This window comes from Syngnathus leptorhynchus, chromosome 8 (assembly GCF_054491065.1).
Source record: "Syngnathus leptorhynchus isolate UIUO chromosome 8, UIUO_Slep, whole genome shotgun sequence".
Lineage (NCBI taxonomy): Eukaryota > Metazoa > Chordata > Actinopteri > Syngnathiformes > Syngnathidae > Syngnathus > Syngnathus leptorhynchus.
Window position 1 is genome coordinate 2,502,090 of NC_141202.1, and position 24,968 is coordinate 2,527,057.

General features: G+C 47.0%; 4 protein-coding genes across 6 annotated transcripts; all 4 read right to left on the minus strand.

Annotated features, from left to right (window-relative positions):
• Positions 1–661: 661 nt before the first annotated feature.
• On the minus strand, positions 662–11,892 carry rusc1 (RUN and SH3 domain containing 1). 2 transcript variants are annotated; one of them, XM_085919097.1, is made up of 12 exons: positions 11,785–11,892; positions 7,568–10,718; positions 5,489–6,232; positions 4,810–4,932; positions 4,650–4,726; positions 4,360–4,534; positions 4,152–4,257; positions 4,030–4,076; positions 3,496–3,941; positions 3,180–3,430; positions 2,939–3,100; positions 662–2,666 (listed from the first exon to the last, which is right to left on the minus strand). In XM_085919097.1, exons 2-12 carry the CDS (start codon positions 10,593–10,595, stop codon positions 2,498–2,500), a joined length of 5,328 nt encoding a protein of 1,775 aa, XP_085775223.1. In that variant the 5' UTR covers positions 10,596–10,718; positions 11,785–11,892; the 3' UTR covers positions 662–2,497. The 2 variants fall into 2 exon arrangements, with proteins under 2 accessions (XP_085775223.1, XP_085775222.1); XM_085919096.1 differs by lacking the exon at positions 5,489–6,232.
• Positions 11,893–12,194: 302 nt separating this feature from the next.
• fdps (farnesyl diphosphate synthase (farnesyl pyrophosphate synthetase, dimethylallyltranstransferase, geranyltranstransferase)) lies at positions 12,195–15,033 on the minus strand. Its single transcript, XM_085919098.1, is given in 11 exon segments — positions 12,195–12,745; positions 12,812–12,946; positions 13,012–13,089; positions 13,162–13,234; positions 13,361–13,449; positions 13,619–13,741; positions 13,845–13,925; positions 14,103–14,243; positions 14,317–14,469; positions 14,859–14,893; positions 14,896–15,033. Coding segments are annotated over 11 exon segments (1,203 nt in total). The 5' UTR covers positions 14,990–15,033; the 3' UTR covers positions 12,195–12,544.
• Positions 15,034–16,066: 1,033 nt separating this feature from the next.
• On the minus strand, positions 16,067–21,042 carry entrep3 (endosomal transmembrane epsin interactor 3). The gene is made up of 14 exons (XM_085919102.1): positions 20,090–21,042; positions 19,890–19,946; positions 19,267–19,374; positions 19,026–19,142; positions 18,856–18,963; positions 18,630–18,790; positions 18,471–18,570; positions 18,326–18,398; positions 17,947–18,241; positions 17,538–17,830; positions 17,385–17,423; positions 17,122–17,297; positions 16,796–16,942; positions 16,067–16,723 (listed from the first exon to the last, which is right to left on the minus strand). Exons 1-14 carry the CDS (start codon positions 20,321–20,323, stop codon positions 16,487–16,489), a joined length of 2,145 nt encoding a protein of 714 aa, XP_085775228.1. The 5' UTR covers positions 20,324–21,042; the 3' UTR covers positions 16,067–16,486.
• Positions 21,043–21,785: 743 nt separating this feature from the next.
• rab13 (RAB13, member RAS oncogene family) lies at positions 21,786–24,603 on the minus strand. Of its 2 annotated transcripts, XM_085919100.1 has the most exons (9): positions 24,573–24,603; positions 24,126–24,454; positions 23,783–23,843; positions 23,357–23,417; positions 23,211–23,288; positions 22,987–23,076; positions 22,712–22,777; positions 22,573–22,623; positions 21,786–22,450 (listed from the first exon to the last, which is right to left on the minus strand). In XM_085919100.1, the coding sequence occupies exons 2-9, from the start codon at positions 24,247–24,249 to the stop codon at positions 22,379–22,381; spliced, it is 603 nt and encodes a 200-aa protein (XP_085775226.1). In that variant the 5' UTR covers positions 24,250–24,454; positions 24,573–24,603; the 3' UTR covers positions 21,786–22,378. The 2 variants fall into 2 exon arrangements, with proteins under 2 accessions (XP_085775226.1, XP_085775225.1); XM_085919099.1 differs by lacking the exon at positions 24,573–24,603 and having other exon boundaries at positions 24,126–24,566.
• Between the last annotated feature and the right edge of the window lie 365 nt (positions 24,604–24,968).

Here is a 24,968-nt window from a genome sequence, read left to right on the forward strand (position 1 = left end):
GGGTTGTGGATATCTCCCGGGAATAATTCTCCTCTTCGAAAACAACTATTAATAGCGCCAAAGTATCTCGAGGTCATTTAAAAGGGTGATGATGGCTTTTACAAGCGGCCTTATGTCTCGTAAAAGGCTTGTTTTGTTTTGAAGGGGGGCAACAATCTCGTAGCTTTAATCTGAGAGACAAACATTTAAAAGCGGATGGTAACGCTAGATGTTGACGTTTGCGCAATCATTGCCATTTTTATTTTTTTTTGACAGGAAGGCATGCGCATGCGCGAATAATATTCAATCTGCGCACGCGCCTACGCCACAATCAAACCTACACTGGCGGTAAAAAAATGTGAGTACGTTTCATCAAAAATGTACTTCGAATACGCAAATAATATATAAAGTCAGGTCGAAATACAAACTAATACCGACTAAGGGGATCTTAAGGGCGGTCTTCAACCGAGTCAAGGTACGCGTACGGTGTATTCCACGTCAAAACTGTCGAACGAATGTCCCCGTTTATGTCCATGGTAGAAAATGTCACATATTTCGTAGTCTGAAAAGTATCAAACCGACCACAGCGTGGTCAAAAAGATAAGCAATTCAATAGTTCCGTCATACATTTATGTTGTCACAATTTTTAAACGTAAAACTCCTTTAAAAAAATACAAACAAGTTTGGTTCATACTGGTAGGTTTTATTTGGTGTATTTACAAACGAGCACATGCAGGAAGTAGACAGTGACAGGGACACTTTATGCCGTAATCAATAATAGGGCGCACAGGGTATGTCTACGGGCTACATGACACCAGAGAGGAAAGGAGGAGGAGAAGGAAGCTACTAACTACTACTACCCATGTTACACCCCCCGCTTGCGCGCACACTTAAACACAAGTGAAAGTGTAGTATGTGCTTTCCCTGACATGAACACGTACTCTCACATATTTCAGAACCCAGCGATTCAACTCCTAAAGAGCAATAAATAGTCCATCCAATAAATAAAAGGCGTGCAAACAAATGCATGGCAGTCGTTACCCTCACATTGGGGTAATGCAAAAAAAAAAAAAAAAAGTGTCAATTGATGTTCTAGCCAGACGGATTGCTTCTTGTTAACTCGTCTATTTAATGGCACCATCTTGAGTCTTGAATTATGAGCACCAGTCTAACGTAATGCTACTGTTGCCATGGTGACGGTAATGCTACACGGCCATTGACACGATAACAAAAGCGTTCCCTGATAGCTGATTTGATCAATAAGAGAAAAAAAAAATCATGACGTCATTGGTAAACATTTCAACTTCGCCTCATTCACTCTTTTTTTTTTTTTCTTTTCTTTTCAACATGAAAAAAAAGAGAATGGCTCATTCTCTGCTCAGAATACAAACAGTGCAACCAAACAAATGGGTGGATGACTTTCTAGCAAATGAAACAACTCTACTTCACGTTGTACAATACAATGTCTTGTCAATTCTAAAAATGAGAAGAATCACTCAAATAGATGACAGCAAAGCAAAGTTAGCCTACTGTTTATGAACCTATCACTGCCACAACATGACCACTTTCTACTACCACTGTAGCTAACATGGATGACGAGAGAAGCTTAAACATGGCAGGTTTGCGGGTTCAAGGTGGATGCAAAAGCCAACAAACCGGCAGACATTATTATTATTATTATTATCATCATCGCCATATACATGAGAGGGTTTGCTTGCTGCATTCACTTCGGTGTTCAAACATGAGCAAAGATTAATGAGCCCATGCCGGGTTGAACCAGTAGGAAATTAGTTAGCCTTAATAAGTGGGTAATCATAAAATGCGATTGTATTTCCTCAAATAGCAGCCTGCTGACTCGGCATTTGACGACCTTTATTTAAAGACTGATTGGTTTCGCTCGAATAGAATTTGTAGTTCAATCGGCGGCATTTATTGTACTATCTAGGAAATAAAAGGAGGCCGCTATTTGAGGAAAAGCGGCAAATGCATTTGATTTTGGAGACGACACGTGAAGCACGCGGGAAGGAAGGTTATTGGATTTCAAACACGTATGTGTGACGACCACTCGAGAATGGATCCGCGTGCGTTTTTTTTACTCTGTTTAATGCAATATCAATCTCACTTTTTATATCTATATATATATATGTACCTATATATTTGTTTTTTTTATATATATATATATATATTTATGTATATTTATACAGCAGTAAAATTTCAAACACATTTGAACCAGGTGGCCGGGAGGTGGCAAAAGGTGAGTTTAGGGCTGAAAGGGCAATAAAACACACACCTACACACAGCTACAGTTCACGACATGATCACGTATGCAATAGGAGGTTCCGGGACAGTAATCCCAAAGCGTGTCGACCAGTTGGCGCTCGCTGATCTGATCGACCCGCTGGGCAGGATGGGCATTTAATGGGCTATATTACCTAAAGAATTGATTCCATTTGCTCCACCATACTCGATGGATTCCCATATATAATTGGACTGTTTTGTTTTTCCAGCTGTTGCGGCGTCACATGATGAGCGAGGTGTAGCCAATAGGTACCAGCCCTTCTCTGTCTCCCTGGCGACAACGGATCCAGTCTTGGTCCACCCCTCCCAAGACGACGAGCTCCTCCCCCTTGCGAAAGCTGAGTTCGGCGCCCGCCCCGGCGGCGTGGTCGCACAGCGTTCGGACGGACCTGAGGAGCGGCCCGCAGCCAAGACGGATAGTGTAAGCCAAACAAACACGAGCAATGACATCATCCCCGTAAGTGCCAATTAAATTTCATAAGAAGCTATAAAATGAAAGATAAAACATTAGGCTGAGTATTTTCATTTGGAGAGTCAATCAAAAATATTGCAAAATTTTCCATTAAAAAAATGTGCTGTACTGCAACAGTGAAATGCTTCCAGGGTTTAGATTTGGATCTTATGTCAAAAGGTTTTATGTTGAGCTGGCGTACAAAAGTACCTGTGTGGTTTGTCTGTTGTCTCTGGAGTATCAGACGCTCTTTCCGCCACCGTGTGACTTTCTTCCATCGGTTCTGGGGTCTTCCTTAAAACCGGGGCAGAAGTGCTGCTCACTAATCGGGTCAGCGCCGTGACACCGGGAGCCAACCACTGTGAGGGTCGCCTAGATGGTTGCGCACGCAGATAAAAATGTGGTTATCTTATCCGTGAAATCCAAACCCAAAACGCTTAAAGGGACTCACCTGCTTGGTGCTGCGTGACCCAATGGGCTATCGGGGCTTTTGGAAGAGGTCGAGCCAAAGAGGCGACCCAGACTCCATGGCACCTGCGCGACAGAGCTAACTGGAGCAAAATCGCTTTCTGTCTGGGCCTGACCATTTGGCAGACCGGTCTTCGCCTCATCCGTCTTCCCTGCGGCCGGGTTGAGCTCGGCCAGGTTCTGGCTCAGTCGGCCTCCCCACCGCATCACTGCGCCCCACCCTTGCTGGATCGCCTGTGATTCGGAAAGACAAACGTCAGGTCCGAATAGTCAGACTTGACTTGAACTTCAATAAGCACCTGTCCGGCCTGCTGAGCGAGGCTTTCCTCCTCCATGTTTGGAGGAGGTAGTTCTCCAATCCTCTTGTCTTGAACCCACCGCAGCTGTGGACTTGTGTGATCCAGATTGAAGGACCACGCTGTATTAGGACTACCTTTACCCTCCTCCTCTACCTGATGTGCGGGACCTGTAAAGTCGACCTCCGAGAGGCTTTCCATATATCTCCCACCTCTCATTTCGGATCGGATCGCCTTTGTTGAGTGTCCCGCATTCTGAGTGGGGGGACTGCACGCCTGTGGTGCGGGACTGTGAGGCTCCAGGTGGTGGTGCTGGAAGAGCAGGTCCAGATTGAAGGTGAGCAGGCTGAGAGGCTGCAGCACGAGGAGAAGCTCGTCGAACAAGGGCTGGCAGACGCTCAGCGACAACCGCATGAAGGAGGACGGTCGGTAGTTTGTGTCCAACACATCTGCGGATCGACAAAACAGATGATGATGATGATGACGACTGCGGTGAAAGGCCATTTAAACGACAAAAACAAATCTGAGGGTACTCACCGCTGCTAGAGTGAAGGAGAGACACCCAGAAATCGAGCTGCTTCGAACTAGAACGAAAGAGAGGGGGATCTATAGACCCCGATCAAAGAAATCATTTCTTCCCGTGAACAAGCGACACTTACTTGAGTAATCCCAGAACGAAGGCATTGAAGCGCTGTTTGCTCTGTTTCAGCTGAGGCAATTCGCCAACTCGAACTTGTAAATTGAATAGCGCTTTTGTTTTAGGACCTGAGTGATGATTGCAAGAATGCAGACACAATTTGGAGTCCATTCAGTACAGCTCTGAATCAAATCAATAGATTTGACAATTGCAGTAATACTTTCTCGCACCTGGCCGCGTCGAAGCCAAAACCAAGCTCCAGGCCGAATTTGGCCTCCTGCCTGCAATCAGGTCACTCTGGTGGGGCTTTAGACCGTCCGTCAGCAGGCCGTGGAGGGCGGGGCAGAGGCACTGCAGCACCAGGCGGCCCAGAGATGGATTTACGGTGCTGTCTCCTGATAAGGCCTGAAGATTGGAAGGGAGGGCGACAAGATGAGGGAGCAGGCGAGATACGGCAAATCCAGTGCATCATTCGCCTTGAGATGGAAAGCAAAATGTCCGTCACTGAAGAATGACTCACCTTTTGAACCACCGTGCGAGAAGAACTGAACTGGGCCAAGACGGCTTCGACCGCCACGCTGACCGCACTGACGAGAGCTGGAGGAAAAATAACAGTTGCGCGGTTAAAGCAAAAATAAAAAAAATAAAAAAAGCGCACCCAAAAAGTGCAGCTGCAATACCTCTCTTCTCCAGCAGGTGCAGAGAGGAGAGCCGCTGTCCTCTCATTGGATGCGGCATTTCGTCGCCCATCCAGGACGCGTCGCCTCTCTGCACAGCTCCGGCGAACGACACACTGCGAACAGCTGGCAGCGGAAGCAGTAAAACAAATAAATAAAAGAGAGGGATGACTTAGAGGAATAAAAACTGATATTAACAAGCGCAAGAGAAGCCATGGCGGAGAGATATAGCTTAACTAAAAAAATAAAATGTTAATAGGTGACATCGGTGATGAGGCAGGACAAAGCAAATGATTTGAAGGAGGAGTGAGTCATAGGCAGCCATTAGGCCATTTTATGGTTCTTCATCTATCTTAGTCTACGTAAAACGGATACAAAACAATCCGTAAACGTCGGCGACAGACACATCGGAGGCCGTAATGTAAACAGATTGTCTTGTCTGTGTTCGCTTAAAGACACAACTCAAGTGTGTCTAAAATAACAAATCAGCCACACAAGGAAGACAGACAGACGGACAGGCAGTGACAAGAGCCCAATGTGTCAGAAGCAGATGTCACCCCACGCAAGCTTATATTTGGCAGCATGATATTCTTTAACATCGATTTCCCATTCCAATCATGACAGTGGGGAGGAACGACAATACAGTAGAGAGAGGAAGAAGAGAAAGAAAGAAAGAGCTTACTGGCCACGCGCGGCTGTCGGGAACCCTGGTAGAGTTTGGGGGGCAGAGGGGGAGCACAGAGGGGTATTGTGGGATACAGGTGCGGGTAGTAGATGGGGGCGGCCAGGGCGGGAAGAGTGTGCGAGCGGGGGAAAAGAGGCGAGGTGAGGTCGGAGCCCACCGCGCCGGGAGGGAGCGGTCCCGGCCGCTGGGGAGGCGAGAGGGCTCCGATGGGGGAGAGGCGAGGAGGGGAGCCCCCGTGCAGTGGGCAAAGCTTGGAGCGGTGCAGGTAATAGGTGGGCAAAGGGGGCAGCTCTTTGGACATCCTGGTGGTGTTAGCGTCAGGGTCTGTTGTTTTTGGTGGGCCGCGCGAATGCGTCATCATGACGTCTATGTTTTTATACGGGGTGGTGCATTCAGGAACACCGTCTGCAATGCCGGGCTTGTCGCCGCAGTAGAGAGAGTCCAAATTGCAGCGAGAGCCCGGCGTGTCATCAATCCTGCAACCATTGGGAAATTGCTTTGCTGTATTTTGCTTTAGTTCCTTCCCACGGTTGGGAGAAACAAAATCAGCCCGGGATCGGTTGCTAAACACAGCGTCAGCATGAGCCCACTTCGGGTCTCCGAGCGTGTCTGAGGACTCTCGGCCGACGTGGGCGTGCGGCCTTGAATTGATATGAATGTGGCCCTGTGGATGGGAAGTAGGGGCAGCGTGGAGGAAATAAGGCTGGGGGGGCTGGGTAAGGGACAGTGGGGGAGAGGAAACTGCGGGAGGCATAAGCAGAGTAATGCAGGAGCGGCGTGGACAAACAATGGAGACATAAGAATGGGAAGAGAGGTAAAAAAAAAAAAAAAGAAGTGGTAAACAGGAAGGAGAGAGATGCAGAGAATGTTAGTGTCTGTTGAGAGAAAAATGCACACTTAGAAGTGTATCACAGTCAAAAAGACATACATGAAATAAAAGATCATTTTTTTACAGTTTGAGTGATTCATGAAAAGCAGTACTATTGGATTTTAGCTGGCAGGACACGATAAGAGATGACACCAAAAATAAAAGTGAAACTATGTTTCAAAAATGTCACCTGCTCTTTCTCCATGGATAAGGACGGGCATTTAGATTTCCTACATGCCCCAAACGCACACGCGGAGTCAGATGTCAGACAGCAATGACCTCGAACCTATTCCGTCCTAATAGTACACCGCTCGATCGAATGAAAACTACCTTGATTTGATCGTTAAATTCCACTCGATCACTTCTGAGATTAAAAAATAAGAACAACAGATATCACGTTTCGACTCGGGTTGGAAGTAAACAAGCAGCACTTCCTGTTTTGGAAGAAAAGTTGTCAGTAATTGGTTGAGCTTCTAAGCCCCGCCCCGTACAAATCTTAAAGGCGTACACACTTAAAACGTCACATTAAACGGACCATTCTGCAAATTAGCCTTAATCATTACATTCTCAAGTTAAACGACTCGCGAATTTTCCATATCATTTCTGTAAATGTTAGAATAATTGGTCTGAAACGAATTAAATCATGTTTTATCTCGACGAGTTTTATAGTTTCTCCTGCAGCACTGTATGAGATAAGTAACCCGATCCCAGTTATTGTGTCACTCTGGAGAGTGGGAGACAGGGTACGCTGGAAGCGGTTCACCAAAAGTGATGGATTCAAACGAAACTAAAAGACAGCAAACGAGATAACACAGATTTATATTTAAAAGGGAGGTTTAAAAAAACAACAACAACTGGTGAGGTCACCGGAGAACTTTCCACCTTCTCCCTTGCTTACCAAGGAGAGGCAATAAATAATTGAATGAGGCAGTGATGACATCACACTCTGATAACACTTGCTGGAGACTTTCCAACCTTCTCCTCATATTACCCCCAGTATCCATCTCCCTTCCACATACACACAGACAGACAGACACACACACACAGTCATCCCTCCCAGTTTGTCCTCTCATTATCTGTAAGGGTTGTGTGACTCATGCTCATCCTCCATCTTGCCACTCGTGTTCTCTCCATTGTTACATTAAATTATATGGCACTATGAGTGCATCTGTCACATATAAGATTGTAAAATGAGAATGGCCTCTCACCAATGCTTCTTGACTCAAGTGTTCTCCCTCCGTCGGCCTGTCCTCTCACCTCCGCCTCTTCTTCCCGCCTCTCCTTGTCCGCCTTCCTCACCGTCAAATCTTGGCGCTCCCACTCTCTGCCGGTTGTCCACAGGCTGCTGTCGCTGAGCGAACAGCCTAGCTTGTCACCTCTCGCGCTTTCCTCGTCCACCCTCTGCAGCATCTCCTTCAGGGCCGCCATGGAGGTGAGCGCCGGGGGCGGTTGCATGAACAAGGCCTGGGCCTGAGAGGTGTACTCCCACTGGCTGCCTCCGCTGCCCTCCTTCTCCCGTCTCCACTTCAGGTTGTACAATATGTCGGGGTCCGGAGTGATGACCGAGGGATCGGGGTCCGGGTCGGTGATCACTTTAGTCGTAGGGGCGCTGCTTTTGTTGCGGTAACGCAACTCTTTGAAGCTGGTGACCTTTGGAACCGGGGAGTTCTTCTTTGCCGATTCGACGGGGAATTTTCTTAATTGGGCGGGTTGCGACGGAATGTCGGCCTCGGGCGTGAACGCGATCAGCCAATCGAAGCGCTCGGGCTGTGCCGAGTTAGCCAGGAGCGTGCTAACCCTAAGGGGCGGCACGCTTGGTGGGACTGGTGGTAAAGGTCGAGGTGGAGGAGGAGGGGGAGGTGAATCTAGCGTCTCACCTGGATAATGGCGGGACTCAGAGCTCGTGTTTTTTGCTTTTGTGTCCAGCGTGTGACTTAAAGTGGTGCTGTAGTAAGTGTCTGATGTCAAAATGCTGCTTTTCTTCCGCCTTCGAGCCATCTCGGAGAACGAGGTGGTCCTCTGGACCCCTTTGCCCTCCACTGACTTCCCCACCTTGGGAACGTCTGCCCTTCCGTCCCCAGCTGACTTCCCTCTGCTACTCCATTTGTCTTTTTCCACCATTTCGGGATCACAGTCCCTGAACTCTTCGGCTAAACAAATCCCCACATCTTCCTCCTCTAGCACCCCGACGCAGTCACCCAATTCTGGGCTCAGTTTGAGGAGCTCAGCCTGGGTCAATCCCGCCAGCATCAGCAACTTGCGGATCTCCACATCCAGAGCATGGAAGGAAGGAGGAGGAGGCAGCGCCGGCGGCAGTGGTGGGGGGATACCTGGAGGGGGCAGGGAGGAGGATATTGCCGGGGGAGGAGGCAAAGGCGGCGGGCGTGTGGTGGGAGGCGGGAGAGACAGCGGCGTTTTTTCCTGTTCCGCTTGAAGGGCAGCGAGGCGTTGGGCCTCCTTCCTGGCCAGATGTCTCCTCCGAGGTGGAGGAATAGGAGGAGTTGGGGTAGGGATGGATGGAGAGGAGGCGGTGTAAAGAGTTAGGTACTGGACAGGTTTGGAGGCAGGGAGGGGAGGAATGGACGGCGGGGACGGGGGCAAAGGTTTCTCGCAGCGAAAGGTGCTGAACGTGGGAGAGGAAGAGTTGGGCGAGAAGGTGGACAAGGTGGGCGAGGTGGTCACGGCCATGGAGGTGGTCTCCCGGCTGATGTTGATGTAGGTGTGGAGGTCGGAGTTGACGCTGGCGTGACGGGCCGGAGGTTTCGGGGGTCGAGGAGGCGGCTCCGCCGGGGAGGGGGTGAGGGAGTCCGGCGCGGGAGGATCGTCGCTGTCCGACGGAGCCGTCAGGTCCACGCCGGCATCTGAGAACTCCTGAGATTCTCCCATGAATCCCCCGCCGCTTTTGTAGAGCTTCCAGCCCATGTCGACGTTGCCCATTTCATCCATGACGTCGGAGAGGTTCTGCTCCTCCAGATCCCCCAGATCAAACCCCTTCTCGTGGAGTCTGGCAACGTAGGCCAGTTTGATTTCCCTGTTGACCTTCTCCAAGCGATCCAAGTGGTCCAAGCGATCTCTCAAGACATCCCAATTCTGCTCGCCCTCCAAATCCCAACGGGCCACCTGGATCACCTGACTGAAACGCTCCATTTTCCCAAACTCCCCCACCGATTCCAGAAAATCCAGCAAACCCAGCTTGGTGACTTGGGGATCATCTTTAACTCCCAAGTAGTCTGGAGAAGGCGTGTCCAGAGCTGAGGGGTAACCCTCATCTGGGGACGAAACGGGCGTGTGAGAGGTTACGGGACAGCGACTGATCGGTAAGGAAGGGAGCGAACGTGCAGGCGCCTGACATTGCGGAGAAGACTCTTTGATTGACGTCGATACCCGATCTTGCTGTTCAGGAGGGTATTGATCGGCACAGTCGGACTCCAGATCGGAGCAGGAGCTAATGGAAGTGGACGAAGAAGAGGTGGAGGAGGAGAGCGAGAACTCCAGCAGGGAGGGAGGGCAATCGCAGCACGAGGGCACCAGGGTGTCGTCGTCCTCGTCGTCGTGGTCGCCGTCGTCCTCGTCGTCGATATCGATGTCTCCGCTGCTGCTTTCGTCGTCCTCTTCCTCGGATTTGACGTCTTTCTTGTCATCTAGAGCGGTTTCTTCTTCAGTTTGGGGAGGAGGCTGCGGTTTCTCTCCAGAGGGGGACCGAGGCTGTTCCTCGTTTTTCTTCTGGGGTACCACCAGCGGCGGCGGCGGGGGAAGCTGCAGTTGGTGCCGGAGAGAAACGGTGTTGTTGTTGTTGTGGTTATGGTTGAACATACTGTTGCTGTCCTGCGGCGAGCGGCCGTCGCAGCACAAGCAAGGCAGGCTGGGCTCGTTGCAGTTTGGGTCGAGAGGGAGAACGGAAGGAGCCGGAGGAAGAGGAGGCGACGTTTTGGTCACTGCCGCCGCCGCCGCCGTGCGAACACTTTTGGGTTTGGGTTTTGCTGATTTAAAGGAGACGGAGTTTTGTTTTGCACCAAACCGGCTTTGGGTAAACGGAACCCGAGGCGGCGGCGCCGTCGGCCTGGTCCTGGGGGCGGCCACGGGAGTTTTCGTGACCCGCCTCGGGGAGGACGAAGTGACGGTGTTCATGTTTTTATCCTCCTTCTGAGCACCGCGAGACTTCGGTCCCATGTAGGTCGTGGTCCGCCTGCTGACGTCAAAACGCCGCGGCTTGCCAGGCTGAGCGGAGGATTGCATCGTGATAATTGGATTTTTTTTTTTTTTTTAAATAAGATATTTTGGTTTTATCGTAACAAACGCTGGGCCGAGCCAAATTTTGCCACGGCGTGACGATCACATGTTGGAATGACTTCCTAATCCCTGAAACATCAAAGGAAACACATAGTGAATATTCATGATGAGCAATATGTGACTTTTTTTTGCATCACTTTTGAAATTAAATCAATCGTCTGTAGCCGAGGTGGGCAACTTTTCAGCTTGACTCATATACAGCCTGCAAGAATATTTGATCCATGTAATTTTAAAAAACAAATGAGACCTAGTTTCATTTTCTAATCGCTGTAAATTAAAAAAGATATTTTCGAGAGTCTTCATCAGTCATGGGCCATTTGAATCGTCATTGATCGATCAATCGAGTTAAAATGTTACCGTAATTAATGTTATAAAATGTGAATTTCAACTATAATCTAATTTATACACTTTTACTTATAATGCCACCATCCTCCTCCTCATCATCATCATCTGTTCAGCCTGCTCACTGCTGTTGTTGCCTGCCTCCATCTGTGCATCCACCCTCACCAGCTCCTAATGAATATGATTTTTTTTCCTCTTTTTTTTTTTTTTTTTTGAAAGGAAACAAAAGCATCCCTTAAAGCTAGATCGAGCCGCTTTAAGTGGAGCATGAAATAATCAGGCAGCAGCGGTGAGGCTGCATGAGAGGAATGCTATTGCTCATTGCTGCACTGTGCCCTTTCACGTCACTGCAATGTAAATCACACTCGGCTCATTCTTGATTGGCACGTCGAGACGAGAGAGAAAAAAAAAAATCAAGCTCCTTGGAAAATAGGACGTGATGACATGTAATTTGACTCTGCTTACGTGTACGGTATTGAGCCTGCATTTATTGATCCTATAGACATGATGGAGACTGGGAGGAGGGTGGGAGGGAGGGGCGGAGGGAGGTGGGGGTACCATCCGCATCGCCCTACTATGAAGGCCCATCCGCTTGTTTTGGGGCACATATTCCCATTACACTCTCAAATAACGCTACTGCATTTGTATTATGACCTAAAAGATCATGTCAAGCGATCGTTTTAAATCGGTAGCTGTGTTACAGTTCAAGCGGCCGATCGTCCTGTTATTTCACATGTACTTGTATACAGAATAAAAAATAAATAAAAAATAAAAGATTTAAATGACGACTCACGTCAAAGTAGAAGGCGTCCATCTCGGGCGGTTCGTCTTTTCCCGGACGTGATGAGCATCAGTCTCCTCGCGATCCACCGCGGACCGATACGACCGAAATGATGATGCGAGGGGGGAAAAGGGAGGGCGCTCGGTCACGTGGTCGGTACTGCTCTCCCCCGGTGTGTCACGTGATTCCCGCAAGGGCGTAGCGCTCCGTCGACTCCGGCACCAAGCTGTACCAACCTTGCCAGACGCTGACCCCCACCTCTTTACTTGGCTTGTCATAACATCTCATTCATCTCGTTCTGTTGCAAATAATTACTTTCGAACTTAACCCCCTGCTGGCTTTTATTGGAACTGACTTGCAGCGACTTGACATAGTATATAAATTAAAGTCAAGCTTGGATAGGCGATCCAAATAAACAAAAAAAAGGTGGATGAGAGTTTATTTTGGGACACGTTAATAAAAAAAAAACAAGACGTCAGGGAAAACAGCATAATATATCTGTACATTTGATATTTATTAAAGGCAATAAACAAGTTCTGGGCAGGCTATACTTACAGCAGCTGATATAAAAATATAGACAACAGGTCTGCCTCAAAGTGCAGCTCTGATTTTATGGCAAAATTCATGCATCTTCAAATCACAGATGAATTCTAAATGACTTGGCGATGCTGCAATGAATAGAAGCAAAATTGTTAATTCATTTAAACCACTGCCACTACGGTTTATAACTCCCCCCACTTCAGATCTTTCAAGTCCTTTGTCATTGTCCCATTCACTTGTTCCTCTTGTAGATCTTCTTGGCAAAGTTGAGGAACACGGCATGAGGAAGGTTCTGAGCGTGACACGCGATGAGTTTCTGCAAGCGCTGGTAGCTCTCGTCTTCGTACTCGCGGTAGAGGCTCGGCATCTGCAGGGCGTCGTACAACGCTTTGACCTTGCCCACGCTGGCGTCGTCGTGCCGCCCGTAACACGCCTGAGGGACACAACGAATGTCACTTTTAGCCAATCGAGTCAGGGAGATTGCTCAACTGAAACCTACCTCTAACTCTGTTCTCTGTTCAGGGGTCATGACCTCCATCGCCCTGACGACAAGCCAACTGCACTTGTTATCTTGGATATCTGTGCCGACCTTTCCTGTCACAGCGGGGTCTCCATAACAGTCCAGGTAGTCGTCCTACAACACAAGCACATTGTTTGTCTCTGTCCCAAAAAAAAAAAAAAAATCCAATAATTACTTACTTGTATTTGGAAAAATTCACCCATCTCCAGTAAGATGAGTTTAGCATTTTTATGTTCCTCCTCGTCATTGATTCCAGCCTATAAAAATGTGATAGAGATGTTTCAGGAAGAGTTTTATTAATTGGGGGGCTCAATGACTGCCTTGCTCACCATGTACATGGCTGCTGCCACTGGGAGGTAGAAGGAGTAGAAGGCAGTCTTATATTTCACAATAGCTTTATACCTGAAAGTGTTTCACAATATTTATCAAGACAAGGTGAAATTTTTTATTCAGACCAATGAAGTGAAATTGGATTATTTCATGGAATAGTGCCGCAGGGATTTTATTCCCTCCATGTTGTCTACTTGCCTCTCGATGGTGAATCTGTTGAGGTCAATGTGACCAGGGGGCGCTGTCATGAGGTCCAGAGCTTGGCCCAGTTCTGTCTGGAAGGAGGTCTGCGATAATAAAAAGAAATCACAACTTTACTTATAACATACAAACTCCGCACAAGAGTTTAAACCCAAGTGCTTTTGACGTGCGAGGCATTTGTGCCAACCACTAGCCTGCCGTGCTGGCCTTGAATTTAGTATATTACAAAAATACAACCTAGAAATAAAGTAGTACCTCATTGAATAGTTCTAGCAGGTGGACATAGTAGGGCTGGTTTCTGCAGTGTCTGCGGAGAAGTCTGTAAATGGAGCCCTCCAAGAGGAAGGAGTCGTTGATGGCATCCAAACCAATGCCGTCCTTTTAAAATCATGATTAAAAACAGGAGTCATACAAAAAAAAAAAAAAAAATGGAGGACACTCTCCATTGATTTTTTTCCCCCCCAAATGGATCAAGCTTCACCTTCTTGTACCAGCAGGGCTGTCCTCTGCGGGTCACAGACGCATCCATAATGTCATCGGCGACAAGGAAGAAGGCTTGAAGCTAAAAACACCCGCAGAGCGAAAAGGTGTTGAAGCAGTGTGACACATTAGGTGCCACAGATGGACAAAAATGATCAAATTAATGTGGTTAAAAACATTTTTACGGTCTTAAGACCAACAGGGAGTTTTGGGGAGCCACACACAAGTATTGGTCATCGATGACCTCGTCACAACTTACCAATTCAATACACCATCCGACCACCAGAGCGCGCTGCACGTCGTCCTGCGTGAGCCTAGTCGGTGGGAGGAGCTCTCGCAAAGAGCCAATCACAGACAGGCCGCGATTCCTTTTGCCTCCCGGGGCATTATAGAGCAAAACCTAAAACCATTAATTTTAGTAGTCTTACTCACTAGACGGGGCATAGTCAGTGAGACTGTAGCTGTCATGTCACCTCTCTGAGCCGGTTCATGGCGTCGAGCAGTACAGGGTCTGTGAGGTCCTGCTCCGTCAGCTCCCGTACTAGCTCTTCGAACTGGGCTTCGAACAGCCCCGGGTCCGAGAGTAGAGCCTTCTTGCTATGAGACCCGTTGCAGATGTTGTCTCCCTGGAGAGACGACAGCAGTGATGCCCGGTGTTGTACTTTAAGCGACGTCCCGACTGGCCGCATGATGCGAAGCATTTTCGGGACGGGCAATCGGAAAAGGTGCCTCATCCTAAAAAACGGTCCGAGTGTCCTTCCTTTCCAATGACTTCCAAAACTAAGCCTTTGACATTGCTTCTTTGAACGCGAGCAAGTGGTGCGCTGCGTTTAGTTAGTGAGCAAGGATTAAGCTGAATTGCTATTATTAGCTAGCAGCTTCTCTTGTCATCACAAGTAGCGTTGGCTGACGTTAACTGGAATCGTTTACCTTTAAACTGCCGATCAGCAAGCGACCGGTGTTCATCGCTCATAAAGAAAACAACTTTTATTAACTACACACGTTCTTTACGTACCATACTTGTGTTGTCGTCGTCTCCCAAACTGTATCAACGCAAAGTTGCGCCTCGATGGATTTTTGATTTGAAATCAAACCGAGGACCGTGAATGTCTCTTGAAACCAGGATGTGCAGATTGTAGTTCTCATTGGGATAACGCCCGTTTTATTAGGAAGCTGGAAAACTAAATTTCCCATCACGCCTTGCGCCTTGTAGTTATGGGCGGAGATTAAGAAGACTCGATTTGACACTCTGCGTTCTCATTGGCCACTTGTATCGAACCAGGATAGGCTTTTTCACAGACTGGCCAATGGAATTCAAAAGTGGGAGGAGTTTCAAGTGGAGTGTGGATACTGTGAACCAATGGGCGAGCCTTTATTTTTTTCTACTTAAGAGACCAATAAAAGTTTAAAAAAAAAACTCAACTAAAACATGAATAAAGAAAGAAAGTAATATACGCGTTAAATATCTTGTTTTTTTACAATTCGGCAACCTTGAATATTTTCTTTCACTTAATACCTTGCCAAATTTAAAGACAAATTCACTACCCGCAGTTTACATGTAGAACCAATACATAGGTGTCATATTTACATACAATTTATTCAGGTTTTAAGATTGTATTGCAAAGCCTGCCATACAGATACTCATTTCTTTCAATAAATAATGCAAGACATAATGCAATAATAATGCAAGACGAGGAGGTAGAAACACGCCTCGGTGGAGAGTGCTTGTATGTGTGTAGACAGTACATGTACATTTTGAAAATATGTTTCTTATACGTGGATACAAAATGCACCATTGCTGATACCATCATTTTCACTTGGGTACATTTTGCAGAAAAAACAAATCAGTCTGATCCCATCGGTCTGAGCCCTATACGGTAGTGTCCTTGTAATTATATACATTTATTACAAGAACCTCATTTCATTTGAGTCTCAGTGCAACTAACACATCTTTATCTTACAGGATCCGACTGAAAAAGCCACAATCAGATATGCTTGGTGCACAAGGACATATTGCACACCAAACGGGGTGTGCTGCATATGCATTTTTTTATTTTTATTTTTTTGCAACACTCTATATTAGACACACTTTGAACACTTCTTGTACGTTTAGTGTGGACAAGAGGGGGAGGGGGTGTCAACCCATGCAAATGAAGACATTTCACAAGATATATTTACTGTGTCTGATGTTTGTGGGGGGGGGGGTCGCAAAACATGCACAAACGCCACACCGTATTTCCAAGGGGGCCAGCCATAGAGAATACAAGCATTCATATTATAGATGCTGGCAAATACATTGGTGGCGGAAAGCGGGTGGAATTGCCAAAAGAAGGATCGCACTCAGCTAAATATGCATGGTCAGGTCTTTTTTTTCATTTTCTTTTTACATGGAAGACAAAATATATATTTTTTTTAAATCACTGTTCACCCTGCCGACCCCTTATGTCGAACAATAATGTACAAAAGGGTCTTTAGCATATTGTAATCCATTATGTTGAACGTCAGTCTCCAGTATTTTTCCACTAGGGAAGGCCGCGGCCGAACGGAAAGAGCGTCTCGTCTGGTATTCAGAGTGATGTACAGCACCTTTCTGAATAAGGCCATAAGACTTTCGGAGTTGATGGATCTTCTATTTGATCATCTTCACAGGGCCGATTCCGAGTAAAGCGCTCCCGACGAGCCACGTTGTAGGTGAGGAGACACTAATCGGCGTACGGAGAGGGACGACGAGGAGTTCAGATCCCCGCAGCTGCGCAAGTGGATGCCCTGCGGGGCGCGGCCGCTGTGGCTACGGTTGTGGCGGCTGTCGCTGTGTGAGTGATGGTGAGTACGTTGTTGGTTGGGTTGTCCTCGACTGGTACTCCAAGGCGCCCGCCAAACCTGCGTGATGATTTTTGTTTTTGTTATATAAGCAAGGATGTCCTATTTGAGGGAATAATGGAATGGACATACTTGTTCCAAAGACAGATGGTTGGTGGCAGTGCCCTCGGCACCTGCTCTTCTTTTAGGTACTTGCCCCGTGCTTCCAGCATGCTCGGAGGAGGGCGCCAGGTTGCGTTTGGAACGCTGTAGGAAGCGAGCCACCAGAACTCGAGTCACCTTGCGGGGGAGACAGATTGGAAATATAAATATGGAAGCTTAAAGTAGGACACAGTGACTTTTGGAAACAGACTTATGACATTGTATTCACACAACCAAATTATTTTCAGAACTCAGATTGGGTTCGTTTTTCCCAAGGTCGGGAAGTCGGACATATTTGAGAACCTTTTCAGACAAACCTTGAGGTCGCCAAGTGAGCGGTGGTATTCTCTGGGTAAACGCAAGGGCGACACCGGCGGAGCTTTTGGGGGAACTTGCACCCCCGGATCTGCAGGTTGGATGCCGTCTTTTCTCGGTAAAGCCGTAGCTGGCGGTAAAGCTGTGCGGGGCAGAAGCAACGCCTCATTGGATGGACCTTTGGAGAAAAATAATCATTCTTCTCAACTCATATGGAATGGACACACCATATTCTTCCATCTTTATAAAGTTGAGAAAATATTACCTATGTCTGGAGAAGCTTTGCTGATCCCAAAGCTAAAGTCTGGAGGAGAAAGGACAAAAAGATATTTTTAACCAGTCATCTAGCACCTTTTCAAAGGAACCAAGGACTTTTGGGTATATTTTGATGACATTCGAAACGCCCTGCCCTAATTACCTGCACCTAAAGAGGAGCTGAGGCCCGGCTCACTGCGTGACCTCATGATGCGTAGGACGCCTCCGTTGTCATTTCTGCCGTTATTCCTCCCGGCCCGTCGTCGCAGGTACAGAGGCTGGCGCTGTCCACCGCTCTGCTCGCCGGCGTCATGGACAACCCCTCGGCGTAAAGGAGTGGACGGGCGAACTCGGATGTCCGGTATGGGGGATTTCTGTTGTGAGTCGGAACCCTCCATGGACCCCAACTGGGAACAGCTTCGAGCTAGCAACGCCTGGCGCCGCAACACTGGAGACCTGGAGGAGTGAGCAAGAACACGGCGAGTAACACCAAAAATTCTTTGGCACTCTTGCCTTTAGACGAACAAAACCGGGGGACTGGATCTTATTCCAAATGACCGGCATCCACCCACCTGTACGTGGGGGTCGCAGTGCTGGGGGAAGAACACGAATTGGACCTCTCTCCTCGGAGAAAACGTCTGGCTCTGGGTCCTCCGGCCAGAGGACTCTCGGGCGTTTGCGATCGAGGACAGCGGAAGCTGACCGATCCGACGTCCGGCCCGTCGCTCACCTCGCTGGCTGTCCTGCTGGCCCTGCCGCCTTGAAGCCTCATCCCCACCTCCAACAGACAGGAATCTTCGGACGGGGATGAATCATCTGGGATGTCCACGATCTCTGACATGAGCAGAGACCCACTGTCCATGGAGACTAAATACATGAAGTAAGGGAAAATGATGCCATATCTTTTTTAAAATTTGATGAGTCTACAATCATATGTAAGACTTTGCTCACCTTCTCCACTGAACGCTGTGGACGTTGCTCGCTCACCAGACAGCTCAGCGCCCTGTTGGTCGAACATTGTTGCCTTAACACAATATCACCAGAAACATCAGCAGAGTTCCACTTCAAAAAGAAAATTGTCCACAATCATGCTCACCTGGCTGGCAGCTCTTTGTCCCATCACGGCCTCGTAAGGAGGAGGACAGTCAGTCGGGTAGAGCGGAATGGGACTCTCCATGGAGCCATTGTAGGTGATACTACACAACGCAATTGGGATTATTGACGTATCGCTAAAGTGAGAAGATCCAAATCTTACCTCTGTGCGTCTGTCTCTGAGCTGCATGTGTACTCAGGAGGATAGTAAGGGGGAGGCGGGATGGGCGGGACAAACTCTTCAAAGTCCATGATATTGGTCAGAAAGGCGTCCTGAGGCGTGGTGCATTCCGGGTTGACGGAACGAGAACGGTGCGGCGCCAGCTAGGTCGGGATGGGAAGCGCATCATCGACAAAAAACCTCCCATGAGATTTGTGTGTGGACTCACCAGGTGAACAAGGTCCAAGGAGAAAATATGGATGCTGCAGGTGACCGTGGACAAAGTGCAGATGATGGTGGAAAGAATGCTCAGACCACACGCGCTGAACAACAAGTCCTGTAGAACAATACGGAACATCATCATTTGACCTGAAAACGAGAAGGATCGAGAGGCTTTACCTTCAGTTGATGTCTAACCGAGTGGCAGTCGGAATTACGGTTGAGGACGAGGGTTCCGTCCTCTTTGCTGGAGCAGATTTCAGTGGGCGCGCAACACACACAACGGCCGCTCTCCACCTACACACACACACAAAAGTCAAGTCAGGCTTTGCGATACTGCTATCTGACCAAAAGACAAAAATCTAATCCTGGAATATTCCATCTGTTCCGAAGGGCATTTTAGCGCTCGCTGTGTTTACACCTGGCAGGTGAGCATGGACTTGACCATCTGCGCGTTCTGGCAGGAGAGCATGGAGCCGGCCAGACTGAGGATCACGCACACTGCAGACAGCAGCATGAAAAGAGAAACCTGCGGAGGAACGGGGACACACCACAGATTTTTTATTCTCTTTTTTTATCACCATAATATCAATTTGGACCAAACTGAAAGTATCGTTACAATTTCCATCTATCCATCAGTATTCCTCCAGGGAGAAAGACATTTCCATCCTGGAGTAACTTTGCAAATATGTAAGCCATATTTCACAGGAATGTATCAATAATTCACAACTACAAGAGGATCCATCTGCGAGGGGTTGCCAGATCGATTAATAATACAAGACCCCTCGTGCGGACTGTCACGTTCAATTGCTGTTTATGGTGTCTATTAAAAAAAAAAAAAAAAGTGCAATTGCATGACATCTTGTGAAAAGACTAAGTGCCTTGTTGGTTATTTCTCGGCCACGTCAAACCACATCCCGTCTGTCTCCCCCAGCTACCGTATATTTGTCGTAAAACCTCCATCCATTTTCTATACCTGTTACTCATTGAAGTAAGAGGACCAGTCCCCGGTAAAAAAGTTTGGGAAAAGGAAAATGGACATACCACCAGCGTCAAAGGTCTCCTCCATGAGATAATGCCGACTATCCCAGATGCCACCACCTACAAACAAGTAAAGCGCAGAGAAAAGTGGAGTTGCATAAGTGTGCACACCCTTCCTCTAACTGGGGTTGAATTTTTATCGATTCCATTCAAACTAGTGATAGTCCAGATGTGCTACCATTTCTGTGAGTTGCTCTACTTACAAAAAATCCAGCCCAGAAGGGGCAAGACTGCCTCACGCGAGCAGACGAGGTGAAGGCCATGCTGGTGAAGGAGAAGGCCAGGACCATGGCGCCCAGACCCAGGTGGCACAAGCCCAGATAGAGGAGCAACTTGGCCCCCCCGGGGCCTCGACCCGAAATGCCACGCCGGCTGTCCGACCAACCCCGGGAGCCCGAGGCCGATGCCACGCTGCTGGAGTCTGACGGCGAGGGCATGTTGGAGATGTGATGGAAGGAATCGGTCGGTCGTTCTTTAAGCAAAGTTCAAGGGTGGCTGAACATTGTGAGCCTGGTCAGCAGAAAGTTGAGAATGGACAGCCAGCTCATTTGACTGTTTCAGCCATGGCCGTAGAAGTCAATACAGCTCGCAGCAGCAACCCCCTCCTGCAATAAGACTCCTCTGCATGGCTCATATCGACGGTTGTTCTCGCTGATTTTTTTTTTTTTTTTGCTTCTTTCCTCTCCTTCCACTCTCGCCAGTGGCATTGCGGCAAGCATCAGCAGGTAGCGCGTTGTCAAACATCCCACAAAGATGGAAAGACGCGCATCTCTCTCAGCTTGCGGGCCGCTCGGCTATGTGTGTGTGCGTTGTGCTCCTCCCGAGCGAGCATCCTCCGACCTTCTATCTGGAGCACCGAGATGGGAAAAAAAGCGGAATTTCTCTCACCTATATCAACAGCAAACACATTCCATCGATTTGGAAAATGCACCAAAAAGGATGCGCCACCTCACGGGAATCGAATGGTGACAAGTCCGCCTTGGTGTGCCGCCTCTTTCCTCCCCGCGGTCACGCGGGCATCACGTCCACTTGCGTGTTAAGTGTGCCGGACGTTAGCACACTGCGCCTTCCCCCTCTTGCTCACAAGCTACATATTTAACAACACGCCGCATTTCAAATCACCATTTGAACGCCTCTGCGTGTTATCCAGCGTGGATCCGCCTCCGGCATCGTGCCATATGCAAGCCCGAACCTGCCCCAGTGCGTGATGATGACAAGGCACGTAAAGTGTGCGTGAGATGCGGCAGAGGGTGCTGCTGATGCTGGGAAGGAAGGAAGGGAGGGAGGGGGTGAGCGAGCTAGGAAGGAAGGAGGTGAACTAGGAAAGAAGGAAGGAAGGAGCACAACCATGGTTGCCTAGCAACCAGCTGCAGCAGATGCATGACAAAAGAAAAAGAAAATTGATCATAAGGTGCCTGAAAGTCCGCAATGTGAACTACTCGGCTCCCTCTCAATGGGCCTCATTCACAAGCAAGAATAAACAGACATCTTGCCAAGATCCACTTTTTTTTTTTTTTTTTGAGTTCATGTGGGTTAGCACACTAAGCTCACTAAGGTTTGTCATCGGCACAAATGTATTTAACAATTGTAGATCTTTTTTAAATGGCAAATTTATTAGTCACACTTAAAAATTATTTGTAATTATTAATTAATTATTAATATTATATTTTGTCTGCTATAAAATCTAAGCTAACCTGAGCCATTTTTAACATTGTCACACTATCACAAAAAAATATGTGCTTAATAACATATTGACTTTTTTTCTTTTTGTCTCTTTGCCATTCAGGTCATGGTAACTGGAAACTTTTGACTTATGGTGGTCAAATATGACATGCTATATGGCTAACGGTATGGTTTGTGTCGCCGTTCTCTCAAGTATTTTCAAACCACCAGACAAAGATGACTTTTTTCACTTTTTATTCAACACAAGTGTGGCCACAAACCAAATCCAAATATAGCGAGCAGCAAAGTGAATCCGGCTACCACGCAAGGCAGGACACTTGTTTTGACCGAGAAGAAAAAAAAGTCAGCTGTTATCATCACATTACTTGTGAAAGGAAATTGCTCCAACCATCTGACAAATCTCATTTACTTGCTTCATCCATTTTTCATCTCTCCTCACATCTTCTATATTGCACTTATGACTGCTTCAAACTTCCACATACTCAGTCTTTTCATAAAAAAAAAAAATTGCTCTTCACATACTGTATTTAGTTTCCAGGTGTCGGCGTGCTACTTTTGTCAATTCTAAAATGTTGACCTCATTCACTCGATCGTAAAAAACAACATCTCACAAATGCTCACTTATCCACTGTGATAGGAAATGTGACCAAAAAAAATGTGAATTGAAACTGTGCAAAAGACAAGAAATGTGTTGGACATATTCTGGACATGTGAGACAGGTGACTGGTTCATACGGATTTGTGTGTGTGTTGTTTTTTTTTCAAGTTGAAGGGCAACTGGCATCGTTTGTGTTGTCTGCGCTGCGGTGTCTAGAGAAGCACACATTTGGACGTTTTTTTCTGTGCGCTGCTGGTGATCTTCACCTCTCGGCCCGTGGGAGCCTTTCAAACAAAAAAAAAAACAAAAGCGGAAGAAGACATTTAGGACCCTTTTAAAATTTCTTTTAAATATTGCGTCTGCCCAATCAAAAGTTTTCAATTGCCTTCTATAATATTTGACTTACAGGTTTTCTGCTGGATTTCTGAAGTATGTCTCTTGCCAATGACAGAAAGGACTAGAAAATCAAAATAGAGACAGATTTTTAAAAAAAGAACACTCATGCCTGAATCGAAAAATCTCCACATGGTTGAATTGCAGCTCACCTCCTCAACGTTAATACTGGACTTGGCGCTGGTTTCAAAGAACCTGATGCCGTGATCCTTAGCCAGCTGTAAACAACAAGCGCGACTTAATTACACAGGGTCAGGATATAGATGGCAATCACTTCCTGTTTCTTATCTCGAGTAAACAGAATGCCGAGCCACCGAATGATTTCTCCTTCCGCAAACAATTCCTCCCACTGATCATCACTGTCAGCAAGTGCTCGTGAAAAAAAACACCTCAATTTCTTTTTTTTTTTTCGTCGGGGTCGGCTCACCTTTTCTCCCGTCTCCTTGGTAACCTTCCGCTTTGCCTCAATGTCGCACTTATTACCGAGCAACATTCGACTCACCCCCGCTGATGCATTCTGGGAAAGAAAGGGGGTCAGGAAATTGATTGATTAAGTCGGGTTATAATATAGTCATATAATTCACTTTGCAAGGTCAAATGTATTTAATTTAACTTGAATTGATTTTATTTGATTTGAATTTTTAGCCTCACTTCTTTGATGCTCTTCATCCAGTTCTGGATGTTTTCGAAGGATTTCTCATCTGTGATGTCATACACTAGGATGATGCCCTGGCAGAGGTCGAAAGAGAAGTCAGCTTGCTTTATCGCTCATGGCATTGGCACATGCCTGATCTTACCATGGCTCCTCTGTAATAGGCTGTAGTGATGGTCTTGAACCTCTCTTGGCCCGCCGTGTCCCTGCGTGTTGCAAAACAGAGTGGACAAGAAGGCAGGGCTGCACTTTTCATCTACGGGGTGCATTTTTAAAAACGTTGGCAGGGAACAAAATGGCTGTCATCGGCTTGCCAAGAAAGTGTGCAGACAGCAAGCAATGAATCTGACTTGAAGTGACAGCAAAGAGGGCTCAAGGCGGGATTGGAAATAATGACATTATTAAGCTAAGTGGAACCACTGAGCAAATGAGTCTTGCCGTTTAAGATGAGAGTGTCACCAAATTTCAAGTTGATCTTTTCCAATTCATCTTACAAGTGCTTAAAACGTCATCAAGTATTCACATCGAGTGTCAAGTGACGCACAGTTCAAAACGCAGCATCATCTCTTACCATACTTGCAGTTTGACTTTCTTCCCGTCCACTTCAATAGTTTTAACTTTAAAGTCGATGCCTGAGAAGGAGGGAGGTAAACAATCAGTTAAAATACCTCAGACTTGCGTCCACCCACTCATGCGCACAACACATAGTGTCGCATATAGGTCAGTCCGATGGGTGGGGAAAAAATTGGAGCGAAAGATGGTTAGAAAGATAGGAATGGGTGTGGGTGGAAGAATGACGTGCGTCATATTGAATCGCGAGAGGAACAAAAAAAAAGTGCGACAAAGATCAGATGAGAAAATCTAGACATGACAATAAAGTGGGAAAAAAAAGATTTTTTTTCTCACAAACATACCGATGGTTGAGATGTAGGTGGAGTTGAAATTGTCCTCAGCAAAGCGAATGATCAGACATGTTTTGCCGACTCCACTGTCCCCGATAAGCAGCAACTTGAAGAGAAAATCATACTTTTTCGCCATAGTTCAAAGACGCTCCTTCAAATGCAAAATCGTTCAAAGTTGATAAAAAAGCCTTCGTCAGCAAAACTTTCCTCTCTTCTTTCTCAAACTTGACACCGGTAAACTCGGAACCCCCTCAGTGCCCCTCTTCTGTCCCGTTTGGGTTGACCAGCGTTGTTGACCAGTTGTTCACATCCGCATACATCACCGCATGAATGTCGTCTCACTTTCAACAAAAGGGATCTTTTGAGTTCGTTTCCAAACATACCAAAGTGTCTACGTGTTTTTTTTTCTGCCTCCCCCCCAACAACAACAGAAAAAGTTGCAGTCGGCCCAGAGCTTACGTAGTGGGAGAGCTTCGTGGGAGTATCTCCCAGACAGGCATTACTGGGAAACTACACTAGATGGCGCCATTTGATTGCTTTCGAATTTAGGTAGGGTTTAGTGAGTTTGCAAAAATATATTTTCAGAAATTAGTAGATTACTCAAAAAAATCATGTTTATTTTGGGGTCGTACAGCACAGATATAATTATTTGTATTTTTCACAGTAGTTGCTATTTAAACTGATAGCGCAAATTCGCCGTGGACTCATACGCACTACGTCATTCGATTTTCTCACAGGGGAAGTAAATGAATAGTAAATATAAAAAAAGTTACAAATAAAAGGTATAAATAAAAGGTACACATTGTACATAAAATCGTAGTACAGCAAGGAAAAAAAAGAAATTTTCCATTTTTT